The sequence below is a fragment of the Chionomys nivalis genome, chromosome 24 (assembly GCF_950005125.1).
Source record: "Chionomys nivalis chromosome 24, mChiNiv1.1, whole genome shotgun sequence".
Taxonomy (NCBI): Eukaryota; Metazoa; Chordata; class Mammalia; order Rodentia; family Cricetidae; genus Chionomys; species Chionomys nivalis.
In genome coordinates, this window is record NC_080109.1 from 17685380 (window position 1) to 17709292 (window position 23913).

The following is a 23913-nucleotide window of genomic DNA, read 5'->3' on the forward strand; positions in this document are numbered from 1 at the left end:
GAGTAAATTAGGAGCATGGGGACCATGGGAGGGGGTTGAAGGGGAGGGGAGAGGATGGGAGGGGAGCAGAAAAAAAAAGTATAGTTCAATAAAATCAATAAAAAAGAATAAGGATAGAATATTCTATCATCTGTGTAGCTTCCATTATTCTCACTATCTGGGACACTTCAGTGACAGTAGCAAACATTAGGCAAGATGAAAGGAATGTCTCCCCTTCTCCAATTATTTAGGTTCAGTCTTAGATGTCTTTCCCCCTTTTCCACTGTCTGTCTGTGTCATGACAAAGCTCTAATAGGGAACATACTTTAGTCCTTAGACAATAGAAGGCTGATCTACCTCTGAATGGTTTTCACTAATCAGACATGTCAATTTGATAAAGACACTATGTGGTTAAAGAAATGTTTACATCTCAGTCAACAGTTAATAAGAGTCAATAGTTATTGGAGCCTTTAATTTGTATTTGTATCATTTAATGTCTGTGATAATACATGCAATGATTCTTTAATTTTATTATTTTTAACATGATTTATAAGGAACAGCAGAGGGATTAAGAAACTTGTTTAAGATCACTGCTTCTAAACGCTGGAAGTGAAATTCTAATTCTCAATGGAAGAGTTCATGTGACCCACTAGACTCAATGGTATTTACTTCTACCTCTGCATTCAACACTTATCATCCATCTGTGTGTGTGTGTGTGTGTGTGTGTGTGTGTGTGTGTGTGTATCAGTGGAGAGGGAAGACTAAGGTTCAAGGTGCAGAAAGAGTATGACCTTTGTTTTACAGTTTCTGTAGTAGCTTGTGTGTGTGTGCATATGTGAGTATATCTATTCTAGTTTCATTTACTTTTTTATTCAGAAACACTTGTATTTGAGTTGTGACTCAATCATTTTTCCAGCAGTGTGACCTTGGAAAAAATGATAGTAACAGCCACACTCTCACCATTTTCTGTATGCTAGCCACTGTGCTAAGTGCTGGCACAAACTGTCTCATTAAATCTTCATAAAAACTCTGACAAGGAGATAATATTATGTATATTTTAGAGAGGGTGAGACTATAGCTGAGAGAAGACTGCAACTAAGCAGCCCAAGGTCACAAAGCCAGATAGTAGCCTAGAATGAACTGGGTGGGGGCTGTGTTGATTCCCCTTGGTAGCACGGAGTTATCCAAAGGATGAGAACAGAAGGCTGGCACCCAATGCAGAGGGTGTTCAAAGAGCAAGGATCTTACAGTCCAGCTTCTGTAGCTACAATTTCTGGTGTCAGTCAGGAGTGAGGACCATGGTGGGCCAGTGAGCCCTGGAAGGAAGACCATGGTGGGCCAGTGATCCCTGGAGTGAAGACCATGGTGAGCCAGTGAACCCTGGATGGAACACCATGGTGAGCCAGTAAGCCCTGGACAGAAGACCATGGTGGGCCAGTGAGCACTGGGGTGAAGACCATGGTGGGCTATTCAATTTCATAAAGTCTTACTTTGCTCATCTTCATGATACAATGATAATAGTATCATGTTTCTTTTTTATTAATTTTATTTGATGATTTCATACAGGTATATGTATTATCATTACCCTCTCCCCTACTCTTCTCTTACCTCCTTCTTATCCCTACCTCAAGTTTTCTATGAAAAAAATTAGATGTGATTCAAAGGTAGACAATCAATAAAATATGAAAATCAAAGAGATCATTTCAATTCTGTAAAACTGGTCAATATGCCTTTAGCTCTATATAAAGATGAATAATAAATAGGAGTGTTTTCCAGATCTCTAAAGTATCAGCATGTGGTCAGAGCCCTGCATTTATCTTTCCATTCAGTTTCTCTGACAGAGCACAGGTCTGTTCTTTTATTTCTTTTCTACATGGGCATGTCTAATGAAGCTTACAGACTTTGACTTAATTGTTACAGTGAGTAAAACAAATAATAAAAACTTTATATCTGCTTAGTTCAACATCTACTGCAAATATCACCACCCCCCGACCCCATAGAGGTCTCTGCTTCAGGGAAGAAGAGAAAAGACAGGTATGGACAGTGTTTAAGTTAAGACTTACTACGGACAAGAATTCATACTCTTCCTGAAATAACTACTATTAGCAATTAATTTATATGTATTTTCATTAGTTTTGAGAGTTTACATTTTATATTCATTTGTTATTTTACCCCAAGAGAATCTAAGCTCTCCCTCCAGAGAAATACAGCAAGGGAGGTGCACGCAAGGCAAGCTTCAGCATGATGCAATCTTCTAGTCTTGTTCTCCACACCTTGGTTTGTAAATGACTAAATGGGCTGAACACAAACAGAATAGAAACAAATATTTTCAAATATATTTTCAGTTTGCAAAGGTACCAGCAAGGATATACTTTAACTACAGTACTATAATTAGGTTGAACCTTGGTTCTATCTTAGAGTATTGGTTAAGATATTAGATTTATATTTTTAAAAAGGTTTCAAAAAGTTATGATTTGATAGTAATGCTGAAATCAGAAAGTTCACTCCCAGATTAGTGCCTGTGAGGGCAGAGTGAAGTATGCTAGAAATAAGCTACGTGCAGGCATGGTGCTGTACTTCTGTGTGCATGGTTTGTACTACCTCCTTCCACAGCTCAGAAACAGCAGCACTAGCACCCAATGCAGATCCTGTAGCTACTCACAGGTACGTTTCCCTCATTAACTAGACATAGAGGGATAACCCTGAAAACTGAAAACAGGCTCAGGTTGTGGCTCCTACTTGTAATCCCAGCACTAGAGACTCGGGCGGAATAGTTGGTGTGTGTGTGTGTGTGTGTGTGTGTGTGTGTGTGTGTGTGTGTGTGTACACCACATAAACGCTGCACTCCCGCTTTCTAGTTAGAAGAATGGAAGCATGCAACTCGTTTAGTATTTTTTTGTTGTTTCAAATATTCAATGGAGAGGTAACTAAAATACAGGCATTTTTGATAAAATAGAAGATTTTTATTTTTTATCCATTTGAAATCTCAAAAACAATCTTACTAAAGACACAAAGAAGACTGTGAGATGGAGAAACAAGATGCTTTAAAATTCCAAACTCAAAACATGAAGTAAAATACTTTCAAGGTTATTCAATGCCAAAATTTTGTATAAGTAAAATAAGAATAGAAATAAATAAAACAGAATAGAAAAGTTCACACAGAACCATCCTACCCCAAAAACGTTTGCAGTAAGTATTTGTCCATTGAAGGACAAGTTTTGGCTGTGTTAGCAAACAAGAATTCTCTATGTATTCATTACTAAAATCCATTTACGTTAAACCCACGGCTAGAGGTTTTGTTTTCTTTGCATCAGAAATAACTTCCTAGAGAAATCAGAATCTTACCTTTACATATCTTCTGGAGAAGTTTCCTGGCGTACTCTTAAAATTCTTGAGGTCTATGTCAACAGCCACTCTCTTCCTCCCAAGGCCTTAGGAGTCGGAGAAATCCCAACACCTGCTGCTACCACTGAGTGTCGAAGCTAGGAAAGTTTCAGGGTTTGGACAGTAGGACCCCTGAGCCACAGCCAAAGCTCGGGAAGCCTTCGCGAGTGGAAGCAAGTGTAGAGAGCTCTGTGGGACCCAACACAGAGCTCAATTGTAGCAGCAGGGGGAGGAATACTCCCCACCCTCACAAGGGTTTAGAGGCAGCCATCCAGGGACCATGGTTCTACCAAGGGGCAGTGCCAAGGAGGTAGAGACATGACCAGCCAGCACAAGACCCTGGGAGGAGAGCAGCAACCAGCACAGACTTCAGGTAGCAACTGAGAACAATCACCAAGATTCCCACCAGGACACAAGAAGCAATGGAGAATTGCAACAAGACATATGGGGCAGCCATTCATACATCCCACAGAAAGCCATGGATGAAGGGGATGGAGAGCTAGTTCTAGAAAGAAAAGTGAGGGACACATGGAATGGCATGCCTGCTGTACTAATGTTAAAATTCCAAAAGTGGCATAAAACTACTACCCCCTGTCATTGCAACCCTCATATCAAATTAATTTATAAATGTTAAAAAAAAAAAAAAAAAAAAAGCCCTCAGGAAGCTGGTCCACAGGCAAGAGGTAGAAAGCCAATGCTGTGTAGAATTGGAAGAGAAAATAGGAAGACACAGATTAAACTCAATTAGTTTTTTTTAAAAAACTACTTGAGAGAAATAATTATTTTCTAATTGTACAATATATATTTCATCAACTATATCACTTTCAACCAGATTCAGATGAGTGTGAACGGGGAATTTGACGAAGAGAAGAATCTGATAAAAAAAAACAAAAAAAAAAACAAAAACAAAAAAAAACAGGCAGGTATTTAAGGAATGTACAGGCTTAACAAGGGCAAGACATGAAGCTAAGAAAGACAAGAGAACCAGAGGGGAAAGGCAAATATGTCAGTTCAGTCCAGTGAACCTCTCATGTCTAAGTCTAGGACTGCCCATACTTCACGGCTCCCACAGGCCTTAAGGAGCTCATGCAAGTTGCTTACTATATCCTACATACTAGATCAGGCAGGAGATAGATCTTAGGCAACTCTGCTTCGGTAAGCAGGATGAAACTTAGAAACTAAGTATAAATGTTGAGAAGATGCTAGTAATACCTATTATATATCAGATGAAAATGACTGTGATAACTTGGGCATTTTCACTTTATAAAATTATGAGCAAATTAACAATGAGCAGTACTTTAGACTTGCTTTTGGACATCTGGACATAAGTGTGAAAAGACATTATGATAGCTATGTATGTGTAATTCTCCACTTTGAGTATCAACTTCAATTTCAGAGCAATTGGAATGCTAGCAATAACCTGTTCAGTTGGCACATAAAAGCACAAGTAATTTAGTGACTATTTAAAATAACCTTTTTAAAATAAAGCTAATTCCTTTCCTCATTCACAGTCAATAATACATGAAATAAAGCTATTTACTGGAGGGAAGGGAAGTTTACCTATGTCTGATAAGTCATCAAGAGCCAAATATTGTTATAAAACAAAATAAAATAAAATAGAAACAATGCTACCATATAGCCAGCTCTCATTAAGCAATTAGCATGTTAATTTGGAAGAAATTGGGATTTTATAAAGAGAACAAAGAATCTCAATTTCTGTTTTTAGAAATTTGTTCTCTCTCTCTCTCTCTCTCTCTCTCTCTCTCTCTCTGTGTGTGTGTGTGTGTGTGTGTGTATGCATGGCATGTGGAGGCACATGTGCCATGGTACATACAAGGAGGGCAGAGGGCACCACTGTGAAGTCTTTCTGTCCACCTGTAGTTGGCTATGGGGATGAGCCTGGTCTCCAGGCGGTGCACAGCAAATGCCATTTGTACACTAAGATACTGTGACAGCCTTCCATTTCCCTTTAAGAGTCCTATTTCAGTAGGCTTAGATTTTGGAGCACGTTTGATTCGGCGATACTTGCCACAGCCTTTACCATTTACATTTAGTTCTCAAATGTAACTGTTGCAGATCTTAGAAAATATCCCTTAGGTATCTATTAATATAGGTTAATTAGTCTAGGAAAAGGTGTGATCTAAAGACTTAGGGAAATTTTAAAATTAGTATTTCTCCCAAACTATGAAAAAAACACACAAGATGTTAATGGGTGTGTTATTAGTGCCTGATACAAGTCATGAGAAAATGTATCTCTATACCAAAAATGAGTTTTATTTTGAAGACAGAAAATACTAGTTCATTCAGAGTATTAATGAACAATATAAAAGTAAGTCACTATCTGATTAATATAAGCATTATTATACTAATTTGCTTACATAATTCTCTCTATTTGAAAATAATGTTCCTGACAAGATTCATGCACATCAATTTAATTTAAAATCTATAACCTACTAGTAAGAATAAAGCAGGAGTGCATTAGAAGTGAAAGGAAAATAGTTACTTTCATCTAAGAAAGCATAACCATGAGTCAAGTAAAGGGCAAGAATAAAAGATAAAGAACAGAATATAATTCTATGAAAAACTCTATCCCTTTGGTTGAACTGTCAATCCAGTATGAGAATTAGCCTGATCTGGGAGTAAATGCCACCTCTACTTATGACACTAACTAAGCAAGCTACAGATCAGGCACTAACGGGTATAATACCCCTTTCTTAAGCGAGCTCTCAATGTACATAGCCTCAGAGGTTCTTTTCCCACGGAATCCTGGAATGCTAGCCTATCTCTCAACATCTTAGTTAGCTGCCTTCCCATTTGCCTCACTCACCAGCATCCATTAGCCAACTTCACGCTTCATCTTCAAGAATAGTATATACTGTTTCTGCCACTGAAAAGGATTCACGGTGCTTCCCTTAAACAACACATCCCGCATAACTGCTACAGCACTAACAGTTGGGAGCTTCCTGGTCAGTCATTTTCCCATGCCACAGTATTAGCAGTCCTCGGCAGCAGTAGCTGGAATAGTGTCAGGTCCACACCCGGCAGGATGCTAGCCAAAGCATTCTCGTTTGTTCCCCACCCACACAAACTACCCACGTGTTTGCACTTATCCCACACTAAGAGTCAAAACAGGTGTTTTCCTGTGATCATACTTAAAATCCGTTCTCCAAACAAGTGACACAAATACTGTTACTATGAGATACTAAGTTTCCAATTCTATAAACGTTGATCCTAAGGAAATCACACTTACCCTTCCATACTTCCTTTACCCTCCTCTCCAGCAAACAAATTAACTAACCTAAAACCTGTTGCTGAAAGAAAGCTACCATGTAAAATAATTGCTACCACGAGATTTTGGTCAATTTTAAAATAATACTCTACCTGCCTTCCTGGAATAGAAACACTTTTGCAAAGGCCACTGTTTTCATAACCTGTACAACATTCTAACTACATGGGGAAACATCAGTTCTTGTGATTTTTACAAAACGAGCAATGCTTCTCTGTTTCCATATTTCATTTCCATTCTGATGTCATTGATCCCTTACTTCCTTTTCACTAGAATATGACTGGATAATGTAGCAAGTAGAATCATTAACAGGCATTCAAATGATTTGTCTAGAAGTTCAATCATAGAGATACAAAAGATAACAAGATTTATTTCTTTGGAATTTAAATAGCTCAAGGGGAGGTGAAAAGAGATTAGTATATTACTATCACAGACTTACTAGAGAATTGTGAAGACGAAAGCCCTATTCTCTGCATAGAAGACAATTGTCTTTATTGGTGAATCTGGAAGCCTGTGTGCCAGGACTCTTGGCATGCTTCTCCAGTGTTTGACATCAGCACAGCAAGGTGAATGCCAGGCATAAAGTGCCACCTAGGATCATAACCCTGATAACGCAGGAAAAATGTAGACTTGGAAATGTGCCTGTGCCACTGTCACCATCTGCCCTTCCTTTTGAGAACTGAAACCCATTAAGAGTGGGAGCAAGGGGTGGCAGGTCGGGCCGGAACCACGGTGGGAAGAGGACCTGCCAACGTCCACTTCCTTTGGAAACATGCAGATAGGAACAGACATTTCCACAGGTGAACATATTCCTCTAACGTTTTATGGTTCTCAAATGCTAGACTGTCAAGAACTAACCCAGTTGTCACGTGTTTCTAAACAGATCATCTCTTCGGAAGCCCCACCAAGACAATGTCATTGTTACCAGCAGCGCTCACTCTGCTGGGGGACCACTGCTGCGGTCACTTGTATATCCATTCCCTCTCAGCCTGTGGATTTAATTATGTGAAGACTGAGACAATAATTATGAGTTCACACAGAGCTTAAGAAATTCAAGAGGCACCCCATGAGATACCGGCTGAAACCCCTGAATACTGAGTAGCTGAAGTGACTACCCTTGAAGGAGCTGAGGTCACAAGTCTATCAGACCAGGAAGTTCAAATCACGCAGCCAGGTCCCTCAGGGTAAGGCAAAAATAATACAGACACCAAGCAGTTCTTTCCCCAGCTGTGAGCCGAAGTCCAGGTTTTTTTTGGGGGGGGGGAGTGGCTTCTACTTGTTTAGTTGAAACTTAGGAAAGCTTGGACCAAAAGAACCCGTGATACTCCAGAAGTGCATTCTTTGCGTGAAAGCACTTTTCCTTGGTGACGACTCCATCATGAGCTTTAGAAAAACAGCCCCTGGGCAGCATTTACCAACTACTTATTTAGGTGTCTATGTGGGCTCCCTTCAGGTGACACACCATGTAAGCTTATTGATTCTCAACTATTTCTAAACTCAAAAGTGTCCATTAAAGGGGATGGGCAGTTCTATCTGGTTTCTAGTCCACTCTCTTCTCTCCAGCACCCCTGCACAGTGGTGTTTCATATCAAGGAACGAGCTTAATTTGCTCAGCAATTAGCAACAGATTTCCGTCTGTCTCAGCCTCCAGTAGGAACACTGGATTTAACACACACACAATAATGCTGTTAAAAAATATATATACTCTACCACCTTCTGGTAAGAAAAATGAAATAACAGATTTTTGCATGAGATGGATTATAGGATTTATGTGTGGACAGAGTCCAAATAACAGAGGCCAGGTTGGCACTGAACTTATGATATTGCTATCTCACCTGCTGTTCAAATGGTTTTATTACCTTGGCATTATTAAGTGAGAGCTAGGAAGATCCATCAGTCATTTCTGTTGTCATAGAGCATATATAAACAGGGACAGAGACTTATAAATTACGGTTTTCAACCTATGCAGAGCTCGTACAATCTGTTTAGTGATTTCTGGTTGATGGCAGGGGCAGTGCGGGTGGTAAGGGTCAAGTGTAGGCACCTAGGTATGGACACATTTCACTCACATGCAAGTATCAGTACAGCCAGCGTTTACAGATAAATAAGCGAGGTACTCTGTGTATCCATCAGCTCTTACTGGGCCCATTCCTTTTACCTAATTCCTTGAATAAGGCTTCTTATGAAAACAAAATATTAATAAACACAAATAGAGGTCGCATAGGTCAAACAGGTGAGGTTTCAGTGCACTTCCATAGTAGATAAACAAAGAGTCACAAATATTTAGTAAGGAGAGATTTGTGTGGGAATGGTGCCCTAAAAGTGAACCACTCTAACTGTGCTACACACCCCTGAGTCATTTGTCCTTACAATATGACGCTTTAAATAAAACTGGCTAAAGAGAATCCTCGAGTGACTCAGGATGACTTACTGTGTCCACTCCAGGAAAAGGAAGAACTTTCAGGGTTTGAGATACGATTTGTCTTCTTCAGTTTAGAAAACAAACATTTCCCTTTCCATTATGCATGGGACGGGGAAGGCAGGGAAAGTTAGGGCTTAGTGAGCATTTAGCATTTGTACTACCTGGGTATTTTGTGAGACGTTTGCATTTACCCGCGCAAAGTTTGTGCACATGAACAATGAAAAGTACAACTGGTGACAGGAGCAGCAGAGCAAACCAGCTCACTGCAGTGCGTACTTCTGTGAGTACAATGACACCCAATTATATATCCCCTATAGCTATGTAAAATTAAAAACCCAAGGTCTCTAAATTAGGTGAGTTTTCTACTTCTATTTTATTACACATCACGAATTTATACTTTTAACTGAGAAAGGGATATTATCCTAAATAGGGCAGATTGTGTCCTGGTATCTAATGAGAAAATACTGAACAGAATTTATAAGAACAACTAAGAGATGGACAAGTAAGAATCATATATCTGATAAGTATAGATACATATGCAACACAACAAATGACATCACAAATAACCAAGCAGTATAAGAAAGAGTGTCCCTGCCAATATCCACCTTTCTCATGAGCTAAAAATATGTCATTCAAGCCAGTGGGCCATACTTGACTAAAGAGTCAAATAAATTAATAGCATGCTATCTGAAGTTTATATTCTTGCATCCAGTTCAGTTCATTCTCATTACGTGCTTTTGAGGCAAGCATCTTATTATTCCTATTTGACATGTGAGGAGATTCAGCAAAATCCATATCTTGCACATCCCTACTCCTTTTACTACAAATGGGAAATTAACAGAACCCCACCAATAGCCACAAGCATACAGCTTACTTTCTGGTCTTCAGTTATGGGCTCCAAAGTACCATTGATAAAATATACAGATAATGACTACTAACACTTGTAAGGGGCCACAGAAATGACTCTCAGAATCTTTGGATAGCTATACTTTTTAACTGCACATAACTGAATGTTCTATACAAGCAAAAATTATTTCAAAGAGCGAACACAATCAAGACACTCAGAGTGCTTCTGTTTGCATAGACTATCTGAAGGGGCCCTCAAGTGTTGTAAAAAATGCAGGGCTTTCTTTCCCCACAACCAACCCAGCAACCTGAGTTAAGTCAATCAGCTCCACTGAGGAACATTGCCAGCCTTTTATTTTATGCTTCCTTAAACTCAAACCTAACCTTTCCCCACTTTTGCTCTATTCCCAGCTTTTACAAACTTTCTACCTGGGTATTTGGGTCTTTGGTGCTACTGGAATTTCCTGTTTTGTTCAAAGTGGCCCCCAAAGGGCTCAAAACTGCATATTAGTCAACACCCCTGCTTAAAATACACTCTCCCTGCCCCGTCCTTTTTTTTTTCCTTCTAGAAGTGACTAATCTTCCTGTTGTTGCACTCTGTCAGCTCTCTGCCTGGTATGCTTTCTGTGTTGTATAACATTTACTTTTGCCAGCTCTTTCTGGAACTCCTATCTCATTGGGGCTAGCCTTCCGGTTAACAGTTTGAAACAGTCTTTATGTTTTAACAAATTTTATCATCAACTTGTTTGCTATTCTTGTGCAACTATTTTCTCCAGGCAAATTTGCAACTACTATTTGAGGGACATAAATAAATACCCATTTGCAGATCTTTAAAGTTTAATTCAGCTAATCCTTGATGTTACCAGAGACCATAAACTAGCTTTCTATTTTCCCTCTACCTTTAAAATGTTCACAAAAGCAACAAATATCACCTCACTTAAAATATCTCTTCACAGTACTTCTCTGTAATATCAAAAATATGTCTACACACAATTAATAATTCAGTGTAACAGTTCTATATTGTCTACATTCCTATTGCAAAATAAACTTTATGCCAAGACATTACCTTCTACTTTAACTTACTTTTAATGTAAGTGATATTAACAGCTGCATTATAGTACTTAAACATACATAAAAGAACTATTTCTGAACTATATAAGATATCTAGAAGACATCAGGTATGCAATCACTATTTAATACATGCTAAAATCCACAGAAGAATTACATTCCCAGGGCTGCTGAGACAGCCAAGCTGGTGAAAGTACTTGTCTAAGCCTGGTGCCAGCATTTGCTCATGTCTAGTCTACTGAATGGTGGGGAGAGAGTTGACCCCGCAAAGTAATTCTGTGATCAGTACAAGCATGCCTTAGCATGTCCAACCACACAACACCACACACAAGCAACAGTAATAAATGAAGTACATTGTTTGACAATTACATTTCTAACAAAACAAAATCATAAATGCTAACCCCAGACTTCCATAGCACATTTTGGATGAATTCTATATATATCTACATGCTTATTATTCAACAGTTATCTTAAGAACCCCAAACTTTTCTTTAATATGTACAAAATACATCTTAGAAGAAATGATGAAAAACTAGCATTTCATCCTTATTTTCTAAAACTAGACATCCAGTGAAGCTCGCATATAACTACAGAGGAATCTCACAGGATCGTCTCATTTGCATTCGTCTTAGGGGGATTTCCAGTATTCTTGATTTTAATTTTACTTTCAAAATGACTAATTTAAATGAAACAGTCATTTACGTTTCTTTGTGTCAGTGTGATTTACTCAACTCCCGAGGATCTTACTGTCATGATTTTAGATAATAAGGCCAAGAAATTTGAAGTTGGAGATCCAACTTCCTGTATACAGGAAAGGCAAGGTTGTCTGGGCATTGTTTAATATTAACTGAGGGATGGAGACGATGACAGAACAAAACAAATCGAGATGTTCACTGGTGTATCCATGATATGTGCCTACCAAATGCTGGCGTATTCCTGTATATATAATTTAAACACATATACCTATGAGTTATTAAAATATCTTGATCTATTTTGTATATGTTCGAAATTGAAATAATAAAAAAACTCACACACACCCCAGAAAAAATAACATTAAAAAAAATAGAGGAATTGATGTCTAGGAAAATAATCAAGCTGTATTTCTATTTCAGCATCACAGATACAAAAATTGGTTTCTAAGTTGGGCTTGCTATTTACAATCTAGTCTGGACAGCCTAAATCAATGTACTTATATCCATGGGCAAACGTTCACGTGTTTGACATAGAAATGCCTTCTTGTCTTCCTGAAAAAAAGATTTTCATGCATTTGAAAATGAATTATCTAAAAAGAAAAATCTATAAAAAATCTAAAATTATATCTATATCAATGGAAGTAGAGTGAGGGAAGAGGTACTATTATTTCTACATTACAGACCAGGAGCTGAACCACAGAAGGGATAAGGTAAATGCTGTCACTCAGCTGGTACATGAAATAATAAGTTATGTGATAAATATCTCTATAATATGGAGAAAACATATCAAAATGGAATTTTACATGGCTACTCAGCATAGGATAATTTTTCTCAAAGAGGCTCTCTGGAGAAGGAGTTGTCCTTGGATTGTAGTGTTTGCCAATTTCCATGGTGTAAATCATCTTTCCACAGCCAATCTTAAGTTGCCAATGAGACATCACGGATAAGCAGACAGCCCAACAGCTCCAGTACACAAAATTGGAGAGAGTGAAAGGAACGGGCCAGTGGAACAATGAGTAAATAAAAGACAGTTTGCAAGTGTTATCAATGTTGTGTACAGGACCCTACGCAAATATTAAATTTATATTCTAAGCTACTAAGTTCCTAAGGAGAATACTGTGATACGTTAAAGCGATGAAAATAAACAATTAAGAGATTCTTCAAGAAAATACTTTCTCTTAAAGACATTTGCCATTTAAAAAGCATTCTTTGCAGGGGATGAATGCACTGTGATTATTACTAAAGGATTTCCTGCTACACTATTCCTAATACTCTCTGGCCTCAAAAGACGATTTGCTACTTACTAGAGAAGCTGAAAGCAAAAGCACAGCTAAAAGAAACCATCTGACCTGGGTCAGCAACAGACATTGTAACCAAAAACGGAGGGAGGGGTATTTTTGCAGGTCCTACATTTTCAAATTACATGTCAGGTATTGAATGAATACTGAACAACAGGATCAAGAAACAAGACCAATCAAAGGACTAGGCACTTTTACCATAAAACATTTTAGCTTACGTACTCTCATGAATAGATGTATATGAGGAACTTTTATCAATATTAATATATTTACACTATAGCATTAAAAGCATTAGTTACACATTAAGAACAGCATTAAAAAAGTAAAGGCAAATTTTACAGGTATATTAAAGAAGGTCAGATTACTAACACATGGATCATAGCACTTCAAAGTTCCCTCGCTCAATAATCAAGTTAGTTATCAATGAATAAAGTATTTTAGATATGTTTTAAACACAATATTTATCTTTCTCATAGAACTGAATACGATACTAAAGAGAGGCAGCTAGTAACCAGCAAGCTGAAGTGGCCAGTATATTCCCATTTTCGGCATCTGTCAAGTCCTTTGCTGACTTGTTACTAAATCTGGTTTTCAGAAGCCCGCAGCTGATTTAACAGAATCCAGTGATCAACTGGCTTCTGAGTACAAATGTGACTCATTACACGGATACACTTATTACATTTATATGAAAGGTGCTTCTGAGCTTCATTAAGTGTCTGTCCACACTGCATTTGGTGTTTTCTTGATCTCCCGAGTATGACCCCTAAATTTCATGGGGTCAAGTTAATTATTGATTTGTACTCCTAATGCTTATAAACGCCAAAGCAAAGGTCACAGTTTCAGTTTTCTACATTAGGGAGAAAAACTTCCAGGTATGATTAAAATTTTAAAAAAATCAATCCATAATATTGCTGTCCAGTTGGTAAAATAATTCAGCCAATTTCTTTACTTAAATCAATGTATTTTACAGTCCAACCCTTCAGACTGAGAACAGGATACACAGATATGAGGACTTTTTATCATTGTGCTATTCCAAATTAAATTAAATTAAAATACTTTTGACATTTTATGTTCATGGCTATTTTTATATCTTTGACATAGACTTTCAAAACATGGCTTCTTCAATTTTTAATGAAATATATGACCTAACTGTAAGGACTCTGATTAAATAGTAATTTTAATCTTGGGGATGGAGGAAGGTTTGGGCATTGGTTGCGTTATCTTATTTTGATAGTATTGCATAATCCACTCTACTTTACATTCAACACAAGTCAAATGGTATTTACCTGCAGCCTCTCCTGCAGTCCAGTGGCTATCAATATTCACAGGGATTAAGGAAGGAATACCCTCACTTTGAAAAGTACCCAGACAGGGAGGGAGCTGAAAACCTCACAATGATATGCAGTAGGAGACTGGGTAGTTTGGCTATGCCTCTCTGAATTTTTGCAGTAAAATGACAATGAAAATGTAAGTTCATTTTCTATATTGCTTTCAGGTCTGATCATTCTGTATCCTCTACCCTGAGTGAAATTGTTTCTTCTGCTCTCAGCAGCCCTGAAAAGACATGCATACCAGAAACATTACAGGGACTGAGTAGCTTGTATGTGTGTGTTCAGGAATATGCTCACACACAAAGACACATTGACAACAATGACAGTGTTGTCAACTTCAGTCTTCAATAGCTATCACTGGTGCTTGGTAATATTCCATTTCTTTGTTCATTTCCTCACATGAGTCTGAATCAGATTGAATGCTATTCCCCTCGTGTCTCGCCCTTGCTGGATGCTCAGTCTGAAGAGTCTTTTTGCTCACAGGTGCCATGTTATCAGAAAGGCTCATACCAGAATTAAAGCCCTCAGGGGCCATGCCCTCAGCATTCACTTCAGTGGTGACTGCATCAAATTCATCTTTTTTATTATCTTCCTCTGGTGCCATATCTATAGAAATATCCATTTGGGCACTCTTTTCAGAGAATGCAGCTTCAAGTAGGAAAGAAAAGTTTTATTTACACTTTATTTAACTAAGAAAAGTGTTTATATTTTTTCAAAATATTTGTATTTGTTGTGCCTGGTGAGATGTAGTGAGATGCAAAGGAGAGAGCATCTCGTTTAGATAAGACATGGAGAAAACTTGGAAAGACATACCCTTTCAACTCGGTAGTTAAAATAACAACGTTTCATTTGCTGGCATTCCATTCATTTGGCATTGACAAATATGTGCACAGCAGCACTTGCCTGTGAAAATGTGCTCTTATGAGGTACAATGTTCACTCTTAAATGCATGACTGTTTGGACGTTATGTATAGAAGACAGTTTCTTTATAATTTATAAAGTTCAGCCTTCATTAATAAAAAAACAACAATATCAGAAAAAGAGGTCATGAATTTACAAAGGGTGGGGAGTGCATGGACAGATTTGAATAGAGGAAAGGGGAGGGGAAAATCACATAATTACCTCAAAAATGATTTAAAAATTTTTTTAATAGTTTCTACATAATAGCATTATCTGACTTTTCCAAAATGAGAATGAACAGGCTGTAAATTAGGGATGAAGGGTCTCTTAGGAAGAACTTGATAGGTGCATATTTTTAAAAGAAAGAACAAAAATCCTCAAGAATTTAAAAGCAGATTTGATTGAGTTTATAATGCTACTGTGTGCCTCACAGATAGGAAGCAAAATCAAAGCCCACAACTGCAGTTACAATACAAAATGTTTCACAGCCTGATGAAGAAGACCATTCCAGACTCAACTGCTGTCGCTTGGGCCTTTTATTTTCCAACATTCAAGATAAGAAAAAAAAAACTAGCCCCATAACCACCAACAACCGAAATGGATGGAACATGAAGGCTCTGTCGGCACTCATCTCTTCTGAGCACCAGGAGAACAAGGACCCATTGTTCTGACGTAGGAGGCTACTGCGCAGCAAGGAGAGGTGGCTCACAGAGCTGTCCTTTTACAGAACTCTAACAAGATATATCTCCTCTGATAACACACACAGTAAGAAAGAATCAGGAAGCATCTACAGCCATGTGACAGCGAGACTTATTCTTAGGGAGATGAAAACTGTGAGGCTCCTTGACAAGAGACAGAAAGTGCCCAACCGACTGCAATGCTCGAGTGGTGATTGCAGCATCGCCAGCTACATAAATAATTATTCCACTCTAACCCTTAATAAGTGTCAAGTGCTAAATTTTTAATCCCTCTTGATGATCCTCTTCCAAAGTGGATAAACGTAGTGGCCTCCAGAATCAGATGCTTAAGTGCCGAAACTGCCGGCACCCACTCTTATCTGGAGTGTTTTCCTCTCTCGAAAAATTCATGCCTTATAAAACATGGTTTCTATCACATCTCTGTCAAGGATGGTGAGAGGTTAAGAGTAATGATTAATTCTGCATTTAGCAGAATCTGAACGCATTTTGTGTCTTTGGATTCTCTCCTACTTTAAACTGAAAACTTTCAAACTATAAAGTGTTTAGAATTAGAAAACGTCTTTCTAGTATTTTATGTGTAGCATGGATATACAAATCACTGTAAAATATCCTACTCCCTTTTTAGTATTGTTTACTCTATATTAAATGCAACAGTAAAACAGCTGTAGTCTGGATCCTAAATGCTCTTCCCAAAACCTAACAAAACTGATAAAAGCTATTCCCAATATTCTCGATATAGTAACAAAACAAAGTAAGCACCAATAATGCAACGATTTCTCCATGTGCAGCTGCTGAAGGTTAAACATTCTCTGTGAAAGTCCCACGCTTCTAACAAAGCATTCGTGAATAAGTGTTAATGACTTTAGCAAAATAACTGTATTGTGCCACTGCAATGAACAATTTATCACTCCTCCAAGAGACATGGGATGTATAGCCAGCCAAAGGGGGCAGGTCCCTATGAGCAGCCAGTGCAAGATAACATTTAAAAAGGCACTCACTCTTAAAAAAAAAAAAAAGGACCTGATCCAGAAATTCACTTACAGAAAAGAAAGGATCCTTCACTCTGCCAGAACCAGTCAGAGGTGCATGAAACTTGCCAGAGAGATTTTCACAGCTCTGCCATGGGAGGAGTCTCTCCCATGGAGGGTACTGCGTTCTTTAGAGAAGGGATTCCCAACTGCAGGGAAATAGATAGCCTAAAGCTGAATTTAAAAGCATTTAAGATCAGCTAATAATTACTGGTCAAGGTTAAGAAGAAATAACTGCTTCCACTTCGGTGAATATCAATAACATCCCAAGAACCACACATACAAAAGTTCACTAAGGAAAGCTTCCTAATCTTCTAGGGCTTAAGAGAATATGAGAAAATGCAGACAGATTGACTATAAAATATAGTCTACTCTATAATACATAACATGCACGGAATGTGGAAGAACTTGTTGTTTAAGAGCAAAGCATGCTATGGACTTTGATGCAACCAACAAACAAAGCATCATTTTGTTCAAAAAAAGATTTCAGTCGGACTGGACCTAGAGTGGTTTTCAGCTGTCAGGAGAGCTGATGTTGCTGTCCTCATGGGATGAAGACAGCATCATCAGGTTTTTCTACTTGACTTGGCAAGTACTCAGGTTTCAGAGGTCCTGGTGACCTTGACAAATTGATGAACACAATTAAGCCTGTCCCTCTTCACTCCCTGTTATCCTAATATGTAAAGGGCCTACGTCACATGGCCTCGTTCCTTAGGCCTCTTCTGATTGCACTGGCAGCAATCTGTGGTCCGTGGGAATTTTATGCTGAAAGTGGCAAAGAAAAAAACTCATGTCGAAACGCTAAACAAAACTCTTACATCGCATGCACAAAGTGTAAAAATAGCAAATCTTAAATACAGACTTGAAAAGTGTAGATAAAATCTACCACCTAAATTTTCAATGCTAATGTGTTTTTTCCTCAAAACACACACACACACACACACACTAATTATTTAGAAGGCTGATTACTCAATGACTTGCTGCTGTTTTTACTCTAATGAGGACTTTGTGCAGCCATTGGGATCTACTTTCTCTTTTAGGTTACTTCAAAATGTTGGTAACCTCTTCTCTAGCAAAATAAAAATAGAGTAGGTAGTATATGACATTTTAAACACTGACCCAATACTGGAAAATCACAATAACCATGAAAGCTAAGTACTATACTTTGAGAGCTGGCTGTAATCTTGGTCTGTTCTTCAAGTCTGTATTGATTCATTGCTATTCCTCAAACTGGCTTACTTGCTGGTTATGGCTTAGAAATGAGACTGCAGCTTGTCTCTTCACAGACATATGGAGTAATGATAAACCTGGGGCCAAAACCATCAAGCTCATGAAAGAACTATGTGTAAGTGAACAGTTGCTTCTGGCCAATGCATCTTCCAAGCTATGGAGAATGAGATCTGTAAACCCACAGCAAATGATTTTCCATCGATCAAGACCTACTTTAATTCAAATGCAGTATTGAACCAGACAGTGGAAGAAATCTGCATTAATTTTATAAACCTAAAACACTTTATCTTTCTGCTTGTGCTGATAACTATTTATGCTATTTGAATATAACATACATGTTGTGAAATAAAATCTTTACAGTTCCAACATGATGACCAAACCAAAACTGGTAACAGTATTCTAGAATTACCTGAGGGGGGTTTCAAGACTTACTCATCAATTTGAAATGCATTAAATGTGATCCTTTCAGGAATGTTTTTTAAGATAAATACATTTTACTGGTAAAATTGAGCTCAAAGTGCAAGTACTTTCAAATCTGTCTTTTTCCACCAATGGTGCCCTGCTTTTCTCTGGAACAGTATTTCAACTCGTTATAAGCACAGCTTCCTGAGAAGCCTTTTTAGAGAATTGGCTTGTTGACTTCCTCATGCTGTCAAAGCTCACCACAGCCTAAGTAGAACCATCTCTTTTCCCTGTGTCCTAGAACATCATGGTGTTTATACTCAGAGTTCTAACCTGACAGCATTAGGTATGCTGGACTACCCGTATGAGACGACCTTTTCCTAAGAACCTAGGATGACTGCTCCTTATATAAGTAAACCTCAAAGCAAAGAGAAAGAACAAAGTTAACAAACCTTAACTTCTACCAGATTATCATCCTTTCTAATCACTTCACTATTAAACAAAAGGAAAAATTAGAAATTTAAAGATGATTAAGTAGGTTTTTTCAAGTAGCTTGATAGAATTATCTGAAGATTTATAAAAATTAAATAAAGTATACAAAGACATGAAACTCTATAACAAACAAAATAATATAAAACCATACTAAGTATTCATCGAAAATCCATATTGCTAAACAATATAATTGTAATAGTGTTTTAAAAGACAATATATCACCGTACAGACAGGACAACCTATCGTCAACAGGGAAGATACAGGAAAAAGGATTTGTACTAAATGGATACATACTTATCACAGTCAGTGTACTTCAGGTTCTTTTCTCGTTTTGAGAACAAAGGCCATGGGAAACAGCAAAAAAGAAAAAGAAAATAAAAATTTAATAAAATGAATTACTTTATCTTCTGTCCACCAATTTAGAAGGTAAGAAAGATATTTTTAAAAAAATGCCTTCTAAAAATGTCTCTACAGTACTAAGAAGAAAAGCCAGCTCTGTATACATCTAGAATACTTCAAGGTTCCTGGATAATTTTATCCTTCGCAGACAAGAGTCCTTAGTACAGCCCTACAGAGCTATGGTAAAGCAAGCGTTGTTAATCAGGAATATAGAGCTGTAGAAAGCATCTAATCCTGTCTGTTAGAGGCTCTGACTAAGTTGAGACATAGAGCAAATTGTGGGGTAAGAAAATGCACATTTCTGAGGGCCACAGACTTTGTATAGAAACCTGGAACAAACTGCCCTTGGACACTCTGCAGAAAAACCATGAGAATACTGACTTCCACCCACTGAAGTGGACCCTATCTTCATACACTGGTCCCTCAGCAAGGGCAGAAAGACTCTCCGAGGCATTTGCAAGTTGTCTGATCTACACTACCCCTCATATTCCTTCTTCCTTTAAGACAGTGCTTTCACAATTCTACTGTTAAAATTCCTAAAAGGGTGATTGAGGCCAATTATTTAATATGCATTTCAAAAAAACTTGGTTGCTTCTCAAAATTCATACAGTTGTCAAACAAGTCAGGGGTGGCAAAAGGTTCTGGGTCACAATGCCCCAGTACATGCTACCATCAGCTCAACCAAAAGCAAATTAATTAAAAACACATCGAGAACCATAACGTCATAGGATTAACAAAACGTGGCCTTACTGAGAGACAGCAAGCAGAGAGGGAGCACAAGCATAACCATGTGCACTTTGAATCCTGGTTTTATCTAGAGAAACTCGTCTTCTGAAGATCTTTCTCTAACTCTGGTTTGGCTCGTGCCTTGGAGCTGATGGGACATAAAACCTTTTTATTCATTAGAGCCAAGTGAAATGCTAGAATGAAAATTGACACTCATTAGCAGACAAGGATGAGCATGGTAGCATGCTTGACATATCCTTTACATAAAGAGATGAATTATTTGAAGTTTGGGAGCTAGGGAGAAAGCTCAGTCAAGGGTGGTAGGCATCTATATTTCAGGTGCAATCGGGAGGCACAGATGAGGAACCTGGGACATGTCTGCAGGATGTAGAAACCAAACCACAGAGCTCTAGGATCGGTGACTGACACAGACTCAGTGAATCAATTAGAGAGCAATTGAGGAAAACACCTGATCTTAAACTGCCTTCCAGATGTGCAGTCAGGTGCACAATGTGCATGTGTAACCTGCACACACAAGCAGTCAGAGACATGCACACACGGAAAAAGAAAAAGCTTGGAAAATCAGATTATCAATGTCAAAGAAAGTAAGTAAATATTAGCCCTGTTTCATCTTTAAAAAATTATGAAACAGGGAGCAATCCATTAAGATAATAAAATCTCTCCTCTGATCCCCAACTTAATCCTTGGCTTAGTTTTCCATCTCCATGACCCCCAAATGTCAGCAGCAACATGCTTACACACTGTTATTCTCTCGCTACAGAACCTATAATACAGCTTCATCATGGAACTACTCTTATAGAAGTGAAATTGTCTTGAGAAATCCTGAGTATTTTATAGTGCTAAACATATTTGGCTTTTATAAGACACACAGAAGTGAAATTTCAAATCTTACACATCTGCTAACTAACTACAAACTGATTTCATGATTGCAAGAAAATAGGATTATACCACTTATGGCAACTACCAGAAAGTTGAAGATACATTTTATTTTTCCTGCCTTCAAAGGTAATCCTATACTTTTCTCCTAATTGTCTCTCAACATGCGAAAAACTCAAAATAACCAATTCAATTAAAAGTCTACAAGCAACTCCACTGAACACATATCTGATCTTCCTTTAACATTAAATAATACAGTTAACTCATTGCCACACACAAAATCAATACAAAGCAATACAGCACGGGCAAAACCCAATAACAGTCTTAACAAGAAGGCAGTGTGGCATGGCTAACTGCACCAGCCAGTGCACAACTCATACTTAGGATATAAAAGCAACATTTGCATATCATGCTGTTCCCTTGCTGACAAAGAAAGAGAAAGGATTCTTCTCTTAACCCCGTCAAGTCTCAAACTTTTGAGTTAGGTTAATAATGCTTTTGGATAGCTTGGATTATTTCAATAGCTCGCACTGGTTCCCTGTCTACGACAAGTATAAAAAGAAAAAAAAATAGATTAAAATCAGAATATTTTGGGGTGCGATCTTTACACCATTAAAGAGGGAGTGTGGACAGACCTGAGGTTTATACTCTACATTATCAGAAACTCTCTGGAATCTAACAAAGACAAAGATGAATCTGTGGCTTGAGATATACATGTAAATATAAAAGGAGCAAAAGAATAAGAGAATGAAACACAAAAAAGTGGACTTAAGATTTATGCTACCGTGGGCAGGAACTTTACTGAATAAATATAAGTTTTACATTTTAAAAAAAGCATATATTATAGGACTAGAGAAATGGCTTAGTGGTGAGGAGCCCATCCTACTCTTTCAAAAGACCCAAGCTATACTCCTAGCATCTACACAAGGTCACAGTCATCTGAAACTCCAACTATGGAGGATCCAACACCTGTAGTCTCTATGGGCACCTGTGCTCACACATGCACATACCCACATGCATAAACATACACACATACATAAATATTTAATTAAATAATAAAATCTTTAAAATGTGTGAATCTTTTAGTATTATATTCACATATTGCATTTGCAATGTAAAATATGATTATTGTAGAACAGCAAAGAACTAAAGAAGCATTTATTTTGGATGGGATTAATGTCAGCACAGATGTTTATAACTGTTTTCCATTCGTGGATGACTACATTTATTAAATGGGTTTTAGGAACAGGCAAGAATTATTCCAGTAATACTGCCTCACTAATGTGAAGTCAAATTTATGCTCGGTTTAGGGGTTGTTTTCTGTTCATGATAGGTAAGTAAACAGCCTACTGTATAAGACTGTGTTTATACCTTTTAGTACCTTTTAGATTTTACAATAAACCAACACAGTTACCTTTGTACAGTATAATATGCAAAATAATTACATTTATTCTAAACTGAGACAAAGTTTCTCATACAAAAGAAAATGATAATTCAAACTGAATTCCAACATTCAGACCAGAACAACATGATGTTCTGTATTGTATGGGACATCCACATATTTAGAGATTTATATGATGTAGTAGATTTTACTGAATCCTCTCAATCCTTTGAAGCAATGTTATAAATGACGAACTAGCACGAGATAAGGGAAAGACGAAAGTCACAGACTCCTTTGCAGTAAAAAGGCCTGGTTGAATGGACTCTCTGTGCAGAAGGTGGGTTTGCTGCTTGCTTTGTCTCTAACTTACAGAACTCTTGGCATGTGGCTTTGTGTGATCACTCTGAACACACACATCAGACTAAGAGTTAAGGGGCAGCAGAAGGCTCTAAGTAAACCCCTGCTGGCCACATTCTCATCACTCTTGGCATCAATGTTTATTTGAAATTAAAGTTTTCAGGAAAAGTTTAATTCCATAAAAACCGAGTGAAGTCCAACATAGACACTCAGAAAACACCAAGGAGAATGAAAAAGCAAACCTCAATCTATAGAAAATTAATAAAGGAAACAGAGAAGTCAGAGAAATGAAATCTAAGGGCAAAAAAACACCACAAAGGTTTCCCTGTATTCTAAGTGGTTCTAGAGAAAAAGCCAGTTTGGTATATCAGAATCCATGAATCCATGAAGCTTTCAATTTTGTAAAATATATATATATTTCTAACTAATTTTTTTGTCTAAATCAATATATTCAAGACACTGGCTAATGGAAACGCACTACTGATCCTCTGCGGAAAGGGCTCTTGTCCTACCAGCTAGTACTGTGAAATTGAACTGCTCTGGGAGAAGACTCGTGTGTTGCCAAGAGAGACGTATGAGCCCTAATATTTGATATATCTCTTTATTAAGAGTTTGGGATTACACTAATACTTATGAACTATCTAAGAAACCTAAGAATTTATTTAATGTTCTTAAAGCCAAGTTTTTTAGCACAATATACTCTCTCTGCCACATCTTGAAAAATGAAATCTGTAATTTATTTATAGTCATTTTTATTCCATTTAACTGTGATACAAAAGTCTTAAAAAGAAAGATATAAGCGGTTTCAAATTATTTAATAAAATTATTATATTACATGAAAAATTACTTGAACTAGATGTTTTGGCATTATTAGTATAGTAAGTAAATATTGAAGATATACAAAGAATAAAAATTTACTATAATTTTTGTCCTAGATAATTCCCGAACTGTCCTATTCGAGGTCATAAACACATAAATACAACACATGACAGGAAGATGTTTCAAGAATCAAAGCTTTGAGTGGGACCTACATTCTAATGTCACATAATACACACGGAAGACTTCACAATTATTATTCCCAGTAAAACTCACAAAAT

General features: G+C 37.5%; 2 protein-coding genes across 23 annotated transcripts in view; both read right to left on the minus strand.

Annotated features, from left to right (window-relative positions):
- Nucleotides 1–14910, minus strand: part of LOC130865742 (cytochrome c oxidase assembly protein COX16 homolog, mitochondrial-like) — a 30398-nt gene extending 15488 nt beyond the window's left edge. Inside the window, exon 1 of the mRNA XM_057756717.1 lies at nt 14788–14910. Coding sequence (XP_057612700.1) covers nt 14788–14910 — 123 coding nt within the window. The remainder of the gene's footprint in view (nt 1–14787) is intronic.
- Nucleotides 1–23913, minus strand: part of Mbnl1 (muscleblind like splicing regulator 1) — a 170242-nt gene that overhangs the window by 82184 nt on the left and 64145 nt on the right. Inside the window, exon 2 of one of the 22 annotated variants that reach the window (XM_057757049.1) lies at nt 3325–3461. The exons of the other annotated variants lie outside the window; for them this stretch is intronic. The gene's annotated coding sequence lies outside the window, so the exon portion shown is untranslated. The remainder of the gene's footprint in view (nt 1–3324; nt 3462–23913) is intronic. 22 annotated transcript variants of the gene reach the window in all.